Source organism: Pollachius pollachius, assembly GCF_949987615.1.
Source record: "Pollachius pollachius genome assembly, chromosome: 20".
Classification (NCBI taxonomy): Eukaryota; Metazoa; Chordata; class Actinopteri; order Gadiformes; family Gadidae; genus Pollachius; species Pollachius pollachius.
This window is the reverse complement of record NC_136953.1, coordinates 11,535,284-11,550,991: the sequence shown is the minus strand read 5'-3', so window position 1 is coordinate 11,550,991 and position 15,708 is coordinate 11,535,284. Positions and strand designations below refer to the sequence as shown.

At 46.2% G+C, this 15,708-nt stretch overlaps 2 protein-coding genes across 2 annotated transcripts in view; both read left to right on the top strand.

The window, feature by feature from the left end:
* Positions 1–780: 780 nt before the first annotated feature.
* LOC307091250 (stress-associated endoplasmic reticulum protein 2) lies at positions 781–3,110 on the top strand. Its single transcript, XM_079758194.1, has 3 exons — positions 781–1,176; positions 1,621–1,696; positions 2,337–3,110. The coding sequence occupies exons 1-3, from the start codon at positions 1,093–1,095 to the stop codon at positions 2,375–2,377; spliced, it is 201 nt and encodes a 66-aa protein (XP_079614320.1). The 5' UTR covers positions 781–1,092; the 3' UTR covers positions 2,378–3,110.
* Positions 3,111–3,827: 717 nt separating this feature from the next.
* The window catches only part of camta2 (calmodulin binding transcription activator 2), a 23,296-nt gene continuing 11,415 nt past the window's right edge, over positions 3,828–15,708 (top strand). The window contains exons 1-13 of the mRNA XM_079758141.1: positions 3,828–3,857; positions 4,618–4,692; positions 5,378–5,481; positions 7,783–7,850; positions 8,869–9,004; positions 9,191–9,262; positions 9,375–9,522; positions 9,850–9,993; positions 10,309–10,507; positions 11,546–12,119; positions 12,872–13,906; positions 14,354–14,480; positions 15,029–15,163. Coding sequence (XP_079614267.1) covers positions 4,659–4,692; positions 5,378–5,481; positions 7,783–7,850; positions 8,869–9,004; positions 9,191–9,262; positions 9,375–9,522; positions 9,850–9,993; positions 10,309–10,507; positions 11,546–12,119; positions 12,872–13,906; positions 14,354–14,480; positions 15,029–15,163 — 2,776 coding nt within the window. The 5' untranslated portion in view covers positions 3,828–3,857; positions 4,618–4,658. The remainder of the gene's footprint in view (positions 3,858–4,617; positions 4,693–5,377; positions 5,482–7,782; positions 7,851–8,868; positions 9,005–9,190; positions 9,263–9,374; positions 9,523–9,849; positions 9,994–10,308; positions 10,508–11,545; positions 12,120–12,871; positions 13,907–14,353; positions 14,481–15,028; positions 15,164–15,708) is intronic.

Below are 15,708 nucleotides of genomic sequence, written 5' to 3'. Positions count from 1 at the left end.
GATTGATTATAGAAACAGTATACAGATGGAGGTAAAGATCAAAGAAAAAGATTACATATAGATTTGAGATACCAATTTATGGTTTAGGTTAAAGGCCATTGCAATTTAAATTGTAGATTTGTATAAACAGTGTTGGCTGGATGACGTTGATGGTGGTAGTGATCATGTTGCCAAGCAATAGTCATTTTAAATATTTTAGAAAGACTTAAGATATATCAGGGTTAAATAAAGAGATAGTATAATTAAAATAAATCTGATTAATAGTATCATTGAAATTGAGTACGATGAACAAACAGTGACTCCCTCCATCAGGGCCAGGGCCCAGTTCAAGTGACGAGCCTCTCCATGATGTTGTGTTTCCGGCACATGGAGTCAAAAAATTAATAATCCGACTTGTTTATTCTGTTCACTACAAAATTCAACTAGTACTACAACGAAGACTCCTGCTCGGAATAACTGAAAACTGAATCGACACATCAAGTGAGCCGATCACAGCTTTCCCATCCCAACTCATTTTAATTATTCCCCTAATGTATTACTGCTTATCATATATATTCGATTTGCCACGTTTCTGCAAAAGAAAACGTAGGAAAAATAAAGTAGTGGAATTAAACGGGTGGCGTTACACCCGTTTAATGCACACTGTGTCAGTACTGTCATATGGCAAGACTTTTCAAAAGGTCACTGCCATATCCCATATGAGTTGAACGCACCATCAGCCATCGCTAGTCCATCATGCTACCCTCCCGGCTCCCAGCTACACCGACGCTATCAGAGTCAACTCGGCTACCGTAGTACCGGAGACGGACCACACCAGCGGCCACCATAGTCGTGAAGACACTGCCGGTACCAGCAGCCACTCGGTTCCCGGAACGCGGAACACGACCAGCGGCCACCGTAGAATCCGACACGCGGACCATAACAGCCGTCACTCGGCTACCGTAGTACCGGAGAACCGACGCTACCACCAGCGGCCACTCGGCTCCCGTAGTACCGGAGACGCGGAACACTACCAGCGGCCACTCGGCTACCCATACAGCGGCGTGTGTTGATATTTGAGGCGGCTTTCGAAGCGCGAGTAGTGGCGGGAACATGTCGGCAATACAGCGGATGAAAGTAGCGAACGAGCGGCATAGCAAGACCATCACACAACGGGGACACGTCCAAAAAACAGCAGTACGGACCGCTAGCCCATTCTAAACACTAGCATTGTGCTAGCATGCCTACTGTTAACACTAGCATATTGCTATCTAGCTATCCCGTTCTCAGTACTCACATTACACCATCTAGCTAGCCCATTCTAAACACTAGCATAGTGCGAGCAAGCCTTTTCTTGACCCTAGCATAATGATAGCATGCTCAATCTCAAAACTGTCATAATACTATGTATCTATCCCTCTCTAATGAATTAACCTGTACTGTCTAACTTGCCCATTCTTAACACGAACATAGTGCTAACCAGCCCATTAAACACGAAACACTCGGTATAAGCCCGGTATAAACACATATACTATGCAAAATACTATGCATTTTCATTAAAAATGAAGTCATGATCACTGTTAGTGTTTGTGTTATGATGATGACAGTGTTTTTAATAATTATGTAATTACGGTTTTCCAGCGTCCGGTGACTGATGAGAAGTCACCGGTTGGTCCCTGGCTGCTGGCCCTCTTCGTCTTTGTGGTCTGTGGATCAGGTGAGCAGTTATCATAATTGATCAATCCCAAATTCATCATTATGCGTCGAGATGGGCAGTTCGTTGGGATAGCATTTGCATTCGGTTTGACGCTTCCATTTTTCCAAAGACTTAAAATGTGTCCCGAATAGTTGCTTTATTAGAAATGAGTAAAAGCACAATAAGATGGTTATTTCTTGAAAGTTCATATGACGACAACTAATCACATTAGCTCCTAGCATAATATCGGAGCAATATCTTCTTATCATAAATCAACAAGTGATGGTCATGGATGCAGACACAAACATGAGTTGTGATTTGTGAAAGTACCTGAAGCAGATTACCATTTATATGTAACAACCGACTCTTTTCCCACAGGCTAGGGCTGCACGATAGATCGTCCAATATTTGATTCTTCTCCTTCATGGGAAGAATACGATACGACAAATTCTGATGCCATAGCAGCTAGTGATAGTGTGTGCATGCAACAGATGACAGACTGATCTCAAAGCAGCGATACCACATGGCATCATATACTAGATTTAACCTTCTGATGCCATATGTGAGTTGTTGCTGACGTTTCCATTGTAATGTTTGATTCATTATTATTATAAATTAATATGGGAGCTGTTGGTGATGTTTCCATGTTATTGTTTTGCAGCGATCTTCCAGATCATCCAGAGTATCAGGCAGGGCTTATGATGACCTCGACCCAGGGTGCATCTTTCCCTGTGTACCCATGGAGCATCTCTCGCTGGTACCCAGGGTGCATCTCTCCTCTACCCAGGGTGCATCTCTCCTGGGTACCTGCCAAGCCACATCCTCTGGTCCTCCCCTAGGACTCAGCAAAGCACAGCAACACAAACCCACTCTACATTTGCCCCTCTGTCTTTCTCTATAACTGTCGGCCTCTATACCTGTCTGTCTCTACCTGTCTTTCTCTATGCTTCTCTGTCTGGCCAGGGGAGAGTTGTAAAGGGCGGTCAAGTATGTTGAGTTTATCCTTCATCAAACCAGTTAAATTTTGTCCCAACAACTTCTACTAACTAGATAGAAGTACCATCTGTTATTCTGAAATCCTATTCCTCCTATTCTCATCTCTCTTGGCCCCTCTCTTCCTCCCCCTTGCCTATTCTCCTCTCTTCTCCTCTACCCCCAACCAGCCAATTCTCCTCTCTCTTCCCGGCTCTCTCCCTCACCCCATCCTTTTCTCCTCTCTTCCTCTCGGTCTCCCTCCCCCCAGCCTATGTGAATAAGGAGGTGTGTGTATTTAAGCTATTCCCCCTAACCTATGTGAAGAAAGAGGTGTGTATTTAAGCTGTGATCAACATATTTGATACTAGTTGTGTCTGCATTGACATAGAGACAGCGTTCCTGTTGGTTGACACAGGCAATACAGATGACCTTTACTGGGCACTGCAGGCGTTTTATACAAATAAACCAATATTTTGTCTAAAATACCTTCTCTAATGTGTTATGTCTTTTTTCGTAGTACTTTAAGACCTTAAGACATAAGAAATACTGCGTAATTTATGTATGTGGGCAGTTCCATGTTTTGGTATCACTGCATTGCAGTACCTGCTGTGGTCAGCAGGCGGAGGCAGCATGTCGTCCATCCACAGGCCGAATAAGGCTCGAGGATGTCACGGATATTACTTATTAAAAGTTTCTCAAACGGCTGCTTTAAAATACATATTCTGTTAAAAATGTATTATAACTAAATTTTCTCAATTCGTTTCGCCGTTTTCGTAATGTTATGTAAGTGTAGTAGTGCTTGACCACTTATAATGGATAGTTTATTTAATACCTAATAGACGATAGATGGTTTAACTGAAGACTGTTTTAGGTGACTGAAGGTTTACCTGAAGACTTAGATGATTGATGATATAACTGAAGACTGATAGATGATACATGGTTTAATCAAGGACTAATATGAGTGATGGTTTAACTCAAGACTGTTAGATTATTGAAGACTGTGTTTGCTGTTTATTGAAACAACTATCCAGAACACAAAAAGACAACACCTTACAAAAAATGTTGAAGTTACAATTCTACATGTCAGGAATGAAATTATATTAATAAATGGATTCAAAATATAACAACAATTACGTCTCAGTACTTTGGAGCCACCCCGTGGTGACGTCAGAGCAGGAGAAGATGGCGGTGGTGCTGAAGGCGGAAGGTAAACTAGGCTAAGCTAACCATGCTAATCATCGCTACTGCGACTCTTATGGGCTATTCAGCGTGCTGTCATCCAAGGTATCCTTGGCATAAGACATAGATGTAACATAAGGAACCGGTTGAAGGGAATATAATTAACCCTTTACACTCTCAGGTAACGTTCACTGTTCCGGTGTGAGGCTAACTAGCTAGCCTCACAAAGCAAACTGTCATCAGATGAGAATAAAGTATCACTTTATTTAATCTGGTTTTATCTTATCGGTTCCCAAACATGTCTTATCCTATATGTGTCTTATCTTGGACGTGTTCGCCAGAGAGCAATCCGTGTGGGTGTGGGTGTGTGTGTGTGTGTGTGTGTGTGTGTGTGTGTGTGTGTGTGTGTGTGTGTGTGTGTGTGTGTGTGTGTGCTACCACACAGACCTGTGTGTGTGCTACCACACAGACCTATGGTTGCTAAGCGACAAAGAGCTGTCGTTGCCAAACAACACAGCTGTGGTTGCTAAGCAACACAGGGCCGTGGTTGCCAAGCAACCGAGAGATGGTGTGATCCGAAGTTGTTGGTCGTTAGTGGTTTAGTTCAGAGAGATCCAGTCATTCCATTTGGGTGTCCCCTGCTTTTCCCCGTTTCCTCTGCCCTGCCCTAATCCTTTAAACAGTGTGAGGCAAGGAGAGGGCGAAATTGTACGATTACACCATAGTATCCGCGTGAACCCAGCATCAGGTGCGTGTGTGTGTGTGTGTGTGTTTGTGCATGTCTGTAGCGGAACAAAGCATTGAGCAGTGATGTTCCCGATCCATCGTCATGAGCACCAAGAAGATGGTTTCCACGGAAACAGGTGAGTGTCCCTGTCCCCTATAAAGTACACTTTCTAGAGCGATTATATGGGGATTCAGACACTTATTATGCTGTGTGGAAACATCTGAGATGTCACCCTGTGATCGCTCGTTTGCATAAATAACTTTAGGGTTTGTACCGGACCATCTCTATTGGATGAATCCAACACCAAATGTAAACCGCTGTGCTTCATGGGATATAGAGTGGACCTAAGTTTACAAGTTTTACACTTCTTTCATGCTGCATAACACTCCATTAGCAGACAACGCTTGAAATTGTTATGCCTCATACCATGCACCATAGAGAGAACCAGAATAGTACATTATGTAGGGAACCAGAATAGGGCATTATATGGCGAACCAGAATAGCGCAATAAGGAACCAAAAAAGCACACTATATAGCACACTATATAACAAATTAGCGCTCTATCTAGGCAACCAGAAGAGCTCACTAGTTAGGGAACCAAATCAAAGCACTATATAGGGAACCAAAAAAGCTTGCTGAGTCTATGTTGTTGCATAAAATAGTGCACTATAGTTCACTATATACTAGGTGACCATAATAGTGAACTTTATATGGCAAAAGTGAAGCAATTGAGTGGTGTTATTCTCTAGACAGGTGACCATGTTGGCGTGGTGTATCTCTGAGCGATGACGTCATCCAGGTGTTGCTGTGTGTTTCTCTAGACAGACAGGTGAACATGAAGGTGTTTGTCCCTCACAAGCTGGCTGAATGCATTCCTCGCTCCACCAGCCTGCCTAAAGAACGCCTGCGATGGAACTCTAACGAGGTCTGTATATATACGGTAGTGCTATGGTATACTGTAGCACACCGTAGCATACTGTAATACTGTAGTACACTCCAGTTCTGTCAATCACTAGTATACTGTAGTACACCATAGTACTGGAGTACAATATGGTGCAGGAGTCTACTTTAGTAATGTAGAATATTGTAGTATACTGAATATACACTATAGTACTGCAGTACAATGTAGTAGTCGTTCACACTACATTACTGTAGTAAACTTCTGGATCACACTATTTTACTGTAGTACACTGTAGTACTGTATACACACTAGTACTGCAGTATACTGCAGGCGCCCCAACAAACCAGTAGGGGTCGCTAATGCAGCGACCAGGACACAAACCATTATATGGCTGCCTAACCTAATCTAATGAACACAGATACTGTAGGAACACTATTAAGAATAAAAACTCTGTTTTATTAATAGACAATAACAGTCTAACAGTCATACAACACGACTGTGATATTCTGTGTAAACATCAAGCCAATAAAAACAAAGATGAGCTTGTTCATCGTCTGTTAACAGACGATGTTAACAGACGTTTTTTTTTTTTTTCTTTATTTCTAAATCTCTGCGGCCCAGTGGCCAATGCTCATGGGCCCGGTACCGGTCCGCGGCCCAGTGGTTGAGAACCCCTGCTGTAGTACACTGTAGTGCTGGATCACACTATATTATTGTAGAAGACCTGTACCAGTCCGGCTGGAAGTGCGCTCCAGTTCTGGGGTTTAACACGAACAGACACACAGGGGAACGGGAGAAATGTATTGCCATAGCTTCTGCTTATTTTCAGGTTTAAGTGTCATAAGCTCCATATCCCGTCCTGAAATACCTCCTTACAATTTGAACCTATGTGTGGGGAAATCCCAATGTTATGTAAGAGGATATTTGAATTCTCCCCGGTTGCCTAAAAAGCGCTGTGTTATTATTGATTTAGTCTCTCTACAGGTGATATATAGACCCTGGTGTTTGTGTTTCCTTTTTGGGGGCAGGATCTTCCGGTGCTTCACAATTTCCGACCTGCTGGGATTACCTGACATTACACTTAATCCACTGACGCATTTGTCCAAAGAGACTTACAATAAGTGCATTCAGCAATGAAGATATAGCCCAAAAGTTAACGAATCATTTGAGTACATCAAATGAATCAGGTGCTACAACATAGAAACAAGAAGAGCTTTCGGCCTGCGTTGAAAGAGACAACAAACAAGATTTTTGTTGAGCGGGATCCAACTAAGTTTGAGCGGCCCCATGTAGTTGGGGAGTAGCAAGCCGTTTGGCAGTGGTAGAGCATGGCGGAGGGGACTGGGCTGTACGCTCTTACCCTGTGCTGGATGTAGGCTGGGCCTGGGCCGTTTGACAGGGTAGGCAAGTACCAGTGACTTGAAGCCGGTCGTGTCGTGGTTTGGGAGGACTTGGGTGGGATGGAGAACAGACAAGGCTAAAGAGGAGGAATGGCTAATGTAGGTGTAGCGGGGTTCACTCTGCTCCGTTTTTTTTTTTAGTGAAGACACTACGACGACCAGGTAGAGGATGGCATATGGACCAGGTACAGCCTGCATCGTCTCATTTAGAGTCAGGGAACAGAGAGAGCGCAAACCCATTTTGTGTACACTCGCACAATGAGTGCGACACCAACATATTGACATAGTAATTTAACAAAAAAAAGCAACAGCGCACGAGAAAGAGGGCAAGCCAACGCATTCCCGAACTTCCGTTAGTTTGGCCACTCTGCTCCTTCAAAATAAGAGACCTCTGCATATCTAGTCATGTAACTGAAAACAAGAGTTGCTCTGCTTGCAATCTAGTGCTACAACATCCCAATGCTACGCAGGCAGACCAGCACAGAAGGGAGTGGCCGTAGTCTAGGCGGGACATGACAAGAGCCCGGACCAAAACCTGGGTGGCCTTTTGGGTGAGGAACGGAATGAATCAGCAGGAGCCGGTGGTCGCAGCCATGTTGATAGCGAAGGACAGTTGGCCGGCCAGCGTCACTCCACAGTTTGTGGATCGGCAATGCCTTCCCAGTGTACTGGACTACGATGTATTACTGCAGTGTACCGTGTTCCTGGCGAGCACGTGTCATACCAGAGTACTACTGTACACTGTAGTACTGTAGCACACTGTACTACTCTAGTACTGCAGTACACTGAAGTACTGTCGGAGCTGTAGCATTGCAGTTCACTGTACTCTGTAGTACTGCAGTACTCTGTAGCACCCTTAAGTCAATATGTTTAAACCAATGCCAACAGTGGTGTGATCTAATCTCATGTTGTGTTTTCTCTACAGGAAATTGCTTCTTTTCTAATTTCCTTCGAGAAACACGAAGAGTGGCTCTCCTACACCTTAAAAACCAGGTAATGTACACACACGCGTGCACACTCACACAGTAGTGCTTGAATTGGATCCTGCATTTTTGACCCGACATGACCGAAGCATGACATCAGGAAACAAACATTTCCTACTTTACCATTGGAAACATTATGTCCGAACCCGACCTTTCCAAATTCAATCAGTGCGGTCTACTTTCTTCTTAATCAAATGTAGCATTTATTATCAATTAGGCTCGTTAATTAACGCTAAATGATTTAACATCAGACGTGTAGCAAGAAGCAAATTGTCAACTATTCACATAAGCTGAGACGCAAGTGTGCAGCATTTTTCAAAAATAATTGGAAATATATTTCCAATTAAAGAGTAGGCTCAATCTTTAAGGCCCAGTTAAGATGATCATATACTCCGTTCTTTTGCCGAAATATTCAATGTATTTAAAGAGTTTCACTTTTTATTCCTAGTGTTAAATAGTGTAACGAATGGCAGTGTTCAGATGAGGTGGATTATGATAAATGGTCGTGCATTCTTTAATAGGAATCGACCGATATGGGTTTTTTAGGGCCGATACAGATACAGATTTTTTCCTTGAGTTGGGCCATTTTCATTACTCGTTGCCAGACCCTACAGCTTTCTAGATGTGGGTCTGGATTTCCAGGCTAAGCCTCCCTCAATTTACATCATAAAAATGACACAATGATGATAACAAATGTTACAATGTCTCAATTTAAAAAAAGTAACATTTATTGAACTGTCTGTAAATCATGGCTAAAAAAAAAAAACGGCCGATACCGGGAAAAAAATCGGCCGATACTGATACACGTAAAAAACGCAAATATCGGCCGATATTATCGGCCGGCCGATATATCGGTCGATCACTATTCTTAAATATATGTACTTTTTTTATTGTTAATTATTTAAATCTACATCCTCAATGGTCAAGAACTCAGAAACAACTCCCTGTTATCACAGCTAAAATGTAAGCTAACTCTCCTCTTTCCTCTCTGTTTGTCTGTATATATATATATCTATATATAATGTCAGACCGGCCAATGGCAGCATCATATTATACAACAGGAAGAAGGTGAAGTACAGGAAAGATGGCTACTGCTGGAAGAAACGCAAGGATGGAAAAACCACCAGGGAAGACCACATGAAACTCAAAGTCCAGGGCATAGAGGTCTGACATTTCCCCTTAACCCTCAAGTCTTCTGGAGAAATGATATTGTTTGCAGCTAGAGAGTTGATGTAAATAATTAGCAAAATAAATAAAAAAAATAGAGGTATGAAAAATAATAATAAATTCTTGCTTTTTTGGTAAAATGCATGTGTATGCATCAACCTCTGTTTGTTTCCATGGTTACAGTGTCTCTACGGTTGCTATGTCCATTCCTCCATCGTGCCAACATTCCATAGACGATGTTACTGGTTGCTACAGGTAACACCTTATGTTACACATATTGAACTACTACACTACAACTCTACTACACTACCGCACAACAACGCGAGCACGCTACAACACCAGTTCTTACCGTGCTTCATCCTAACAGAATCCAGACATCGTACTGGTCCACTACCTTAACGTGCCATCACTCGAGGATTCTGGGAAATGCGGCCCGTTGCTGTGTGCGGTGTCGGACCGCCATGACAGTCTGCGCTGGAGCAGAGACGACCTCGTCAACCAGCTGAAACCCATGTGTAGGTCTCCTAGCAACCACCCGTCTCCTAGCAACGGGGGCGGCAGTAGCTCGGGGTAGAGCGGGTTGACTGGTAACCGGAAGGTTACCAGTCCGATCCCCGGCTCCTCCTAGCTGAGTGTCGAGGTGTCCCTGAGCGAGACCCCTAATCCTTACTGCTACTGACGAGCTGGCTGTCGCCCTGCGTGGTTGACTCCGCCGTTGGCGTGTGAATGTGTGAATGAATGGTTGTAAGTCGCTTTGCTTCAAAGCGTCAGCGAAAAAAACCCTAAATGTAAACGTAACCCATGCCAACCCCTCCGCACACCTCAGCTAACCCTGTGTCCAGTCCACAGCATGAAGTGGACGCTGGGCTCCCATGTGGGCGCCTCCGTGGACCTGAGTGTGGAGCAGCTGGTCCAACACATCCTGGACCGCCAGCAGACCAAACCACAGCCCCGGACACACAGCTGTCTCTGTACCAACACCATGGGTAACGCACATGCACTCCCATGCACTCACAAGGAACATGCACACGCACACGCACTCAGGCCTGCACACACTCACTCACTCACTCTCTCACGTCTCTGTCACACTCCTCTGGTAACACACACATACAAATGGCCAATACTGAGTATCTCTCCCTTCCCCCCCCCCCCCCCCTCTTTTTCTCCCGCACTCTATGCCTCGCTCTAACTCTTTCTCTCCATCTCTTGCTCCCTCTCTCTCTCTCTCTCTCTCTCTCTCTCTCTCTCTCTCTCTCTCTCTCTCTCTCTCTCTCTCTCTCTCTCTCTCTCTCTCTCTCTAGTATCCCCTGGGGGGGCTGAGATCCCCCACCGATGTAACAGCACCAAGCATCGCATCATCTCCCCCAAACTTCCCCCGTCCCCCCTCCCTTCTGAGTCCGGGGATGGTGGAGGGGGAGAGAACAGACCCCCCCACTTGCAGATCCAGCGCAGCCCCCGACCGACCAATGAGATACCTCTGACCTCCTCCCCCCCCTCCAGGTGAGACACACATGCACACATAGTGGAACCTGTACCTGGTAACCCCTAGATGTAAAGAACTACAACTACCATACTGCAGCTACACAGAACTACTACTACCATGCTACAGCTACACAGAACTAGAACTACCGTACTACAGCTACACAGAACTACAACTACCATGCTACAGCTACACAGAACTACAACTACCATACTACAGCTACACAGAACTACAACTACCATGCTACAGCTACACAGAACTACAACTACCATGCTACAGCTACACAGAACTAGAACTACCGTACTACAGCTACACAGAACTACAACTACCATGCTACAGCTACACAGAACTACAACTACCATGCTACAGCTACACAGAACTACAACTACCATGCTACAGCTACACAGAACTACAACTACCATACTACAGCTACACAGAACTACAACTACCATGCTACAGCTAGACAGAACTACAACTACCATGCTACAGCTACACAGAACTACAACTACCATGCTACAGCTACACATAACTACAACTACCATGCTACAGCTACACAGAACTACAACTACCATGCTACAGCTACACAGAACTACAACTACCATGCTACAGCTCCACAGAACTACAACTACCATGCTACAGCTACACAGAACTACAACTACCATACTACAGCTACACAGAACTACAACTACCATGCTACAGCTACACAGAACTACAACTACCATGCTACAGCTACACAGAACTACAACTACCATGCTACAGCTACACAGAACTACAACTACCATGCTATAGCTACACAGAACTACAACTACCATGCTACAGCTCCACAGAACTACAACTACCATGCTACAGCTACACAGAACTACAACTACCATGCTACAGCTACACAGAACTACAACTACCATGCTACAGCTACACAGAACTACAACTACCATGCTACAGCTACACAGAACTACAACTACCATGCTACAGCTACACAGAACTACAACTACCCTACTAGCTACACAGAGATTCTCGGTGTGGCTGTCGTCGTGGTGACCGTGGCTTTGTTTTGTTGGCAGCTCCTCCCCACCCCCACCTCGGCTCTCAACGGCGACCGTTGCCGTGAGCAACCATTTCTATGGCGAGCAGCACAACGGGGTGACGACCATGGCGCTGCCTCAGAACGCCGTTATCGTCATGGCAACAACAACCACAACGACGGCGGTGGCGGCCGCGGCCCTCGCTGGGAAAGGGTGCGGCCCCCCTCCCTCCCCTCCCCCCGCCTCCAGCCTCTCTCTCACACTCCTCCCCTCTCCTGCCATCGGTGGTCTGCTCCTCACCCCCTCGCCCACCCGGTCCCCGGCCCCTCCTCCCTTCGACCCCGACGCGTTCCTCAACTTCCCCAAGCAGGGTCAGACCTACGGCGGGCCCACCTCCTCCCTCACCCCTTCCACACCCCCTTCCTCCCCCCCCCTCTCCCTCTGCTCCCTCTCCTCGGCCGAAGCGGAGAGGAGGGACGGGGACAGGGATCCTGCCCTCTCTCTCCCCCTCTCCCCCTCCCAGGTCTCTCCTCCTCCACCTCCTCCCCCCCTCCGCCCGTTCTGCGTGGAGCTGACCCCCTGCCCGGAGGAGAACACCCTCCCACTCCTCCAGGTACTGGTCTGCCCCGCTTCATTCTAACATGTGTATCAATGGCCTACTGTTGTTTAGTGTATGGTGTTCTATTGCACAGTTTGGGATGTGTGGATATTTATTTATATGTGGGATTATACATACAGGCGCCATACAGACACCTTTGCAATTAGGCATAGATGCATCCCGATATCTCTAGCAAGACCGCTAATATTACTGATTGCTTGGTCGCAATTTTGCAACACGACATCATTTGAAGCATCTCCCTTGAGCAAAATAAACGACCCACATTCAGGCAGCACAATGTCACCACAGCAAGAACGAAGCAACTAAATGCTCGAGGCAAATGTTTCAAATGATGTTGTCTTGCAAAATTGCAACAAAGCAATCACAGCGTTATATTGGATTATATATCATTTCATTATTGCAGCTGGAGATATTGGAGATATCTATGTGTAAAGTAAAGTGTATTTGTATATCGAGACATATGTGGCTGTTCCTGCATACAGGATGGGGCTGTTACTGCTCATTTCATTATGGCAGACACAAAAAGCCCACTCACACTTTGAGAGACTACTATTATTTCACCTGGTCCTATTCTGTTCAGGGCAATGTAACGTTACTACATTTTGCCATTGCCGTCTGATATTTTCCAGCATAGCGTATTCATAGCATAACCAAACGATGAGGTTTGTGAGCCGATTCACCCCGAGTGTATATGAATTGGTTTCCCCACTAGTCCCTGTTCTAATGAGTGTGTACCTGTCATTCAGCCAAGCCACGCCTCCACGGGCTCATCACAACGGCAACCGCCCCAAAGTCCAACTGATCCACCACTGGGTCAGAATGGACATGGTCCGCCCACTCAGCTCCCGGTGGCCAATCAGACACAGCCAACCAGAGACCTTTGTTCCTCCTCCTTGGCAACCGCACCAATAGTCATGCCTCCTTCTCAGATGACCATGCCCCCTTCTCCAGCGACCAATCAGCATCTTCTCCACGGCCAGGAGAGGGCGATGGAGAGGGAAGAGACTAGAGAGCGTGGAGCCAATTCTCCAAGTCAGGCTAGCCTGCATGCTAATCCCCAAACCATGGTTATTCCCCATGCTAGCCCCGGCCTTGCTAACCCACAAACCCTGCTTCGCCTACATGTAATACCCCAAACTATGGTAAGCCCCCATGCTAACACTGGCCGTGCTCACCACCAAACGATGGTTAACCCCCATGCTAACACTGGCCTTGCTAACCCCCAAACCATGGACAGCCCCTATGCTAACACAAGCCTTGCTAACCCCCAAACCATGGACAGCCCCTACGCTAGCACTTGCTTGGCTAACCCCCAAACCATGATAAGCCCTCATTCTTGCACTAGCCTGGCTAACCCCCAAACCATGGCTAGCCCACATGCTAACAGTAGCAACCCAGTTCAAGTGAAGGAGGAGAAGGGGCGGGAGTTGGACTGTGAGGAAACACCCATGGATACGCACTCGGCCACAGAAGAGGAGGAGCGGGGTGGAGGGGAGGAGCTAGAGCTGTCGTTTGACAGCCAGTTCCCCGACCTTATCTCGGAGCTCATCACAGGGGTGGCCCCTCCCCCTAGCCCTGGCCCCGCCCCCGGACCCGCTCCCCAAGGAGTCTTCCCCTCGGGGGTCCGCTACATGGTGCCCCCACAACCATCCCCCTCCTCATCGTTTCTCTCCTTCCCCCTCCTTCCCTCCTCCTCCTCCTCTTCCTCCTCCTCCTCCTCATCCTCATCCTCACGCCTGGCTGTCATCACAGACTTCTCCCCAGACTGGTCCTACCCAGAGGTATAGTACTCCAGCACTACTAAAGTACTACTACAGTACTAACTAGTGTAGTGTTGTAGTGCAGACTGGTGTGTGTGTGTGTGTGTGTGTGTGTGTGTGTGTATATGTATGCCTCCGTTTTGTTGAATCCTTGATTCCAATTGGTCCAAAATGTTCAAAAGGCTTGTATTATCCAGCAGATGTTTCCATCACGACCAAAAACGATATTCTCAAAGCATTGAGTAGGAATATTTATATGGATTTTTATATATTACGAATATATATATATATATATATTTTTTTTTTCTATTTATATATATTACAAAGTTCATTATTGTGAACAAACAGCCCACGGTTGTTCATTCCTTACATCTAGTTCTGTGTGTGTGTGTGTGTGTGTGTGTGTGTGTGCGTGTGTGTGTGCGTGTGCATGTGTGTGCACGTGCGCGCGTGTGTGTGCGTGCGCAGGGGGGTGTGAAGGTGCTGATCACCGGGCCCTGGGGGGACCTGAGTGGACGTTACTCCTGTCTGTTCGACCAGAGCTCTGTCCCGGCCTCACTGATCCAACCGGGAGTACTGCGCTGCTACTGCCCAGGTACGCACTATACCCTACTATAGCATTTTGTAATACTGTAGTACTGCTGGTCCGTGGTGTATTACTGGTATTGTACCAAAAGGGGCACTGAAGTGACCCTGTTTTATACCACTAGAGGAGTGTAGTACTGGTATTGCACCACTAGGGTCGGTGCAGTGACCCAGTTTCATACCACTAGAGGAGTGTAGTACTGGTATTGCACCACTAGGGTCGGTGCAGTGACCCAGTTTCATACCACTAGAGGAGTGTAGTACTGGTATTGCACCACTAGGGTCGGTGCAGTGACCCAGTTTCATACCACTAGAGGAGTGTAGTACTGGTATTGCACCACTAGGGTCGGTGCAGTGACCCAGTTTCATACCACTAGAGGAGTGTAGTACTGGTATTGCACCACTAGGGTCGGTGCAGTGACCCAGTTTCATACCACTAGAGGAGTGTAGTACTGGTATTGCACCACTAGGATCGGTGCAGTGACCCAGTTTCATACCACTAGAGGAGTGTAGTACTGGTATTGCACCACTAGGGTTGGTGTAGTGACCCTGTCCCAGCCCATGAGGCTGGTCTGGTGTGTCTTCAGGTGGTGGAGTCTGGAGGCGCCGTCTCCTCGTCGGTGCTGTTTGAGTACCGGGCCCGAAACACCACCTCTCTGCCCAGCTCCCAGCTGGACTGGCTCTCCCTGGACGGTGAGCCACCAGCAACCTGGAACCTTCACGTAGACATGAGGCTAACTCACCATGAACAGCAAACTAACCCGGAACTTTAGGCTAACTAACCATGAACAGCAAGCTAACCATAGACATGAGGCTAACTAACCATGAACAGCAAGCTAACCATAGACATGAGGCTAACTAACCATGACTAGCTAACCTACCAGAGACTTTAGGCTAACTAACCATGAACAGCAAGCTAACCATAGACATGAGGCTAACTAACCATGAACAGCTAACTAACCAGAGACATTAGGCTTACTAACCATGAACAGCAAGCTAACCAAAGATATTAAAACGAAATAACCATAGACATTAGGCTAATTAACCATGAACAGCTAACCAACCAGAGACTTTAGGCTAACTAACCATGAACAGCAAACTAACCAGAGACATTAGGCTAACTAACCATGAACAGCAAACTAACTAGAGACATTAGGCTAACTAACCATGAACAGCAAGCTAACCATAGACATGAGGCTAACTAACCATGAACAGCAAGCTAACCATAGACATGAGGC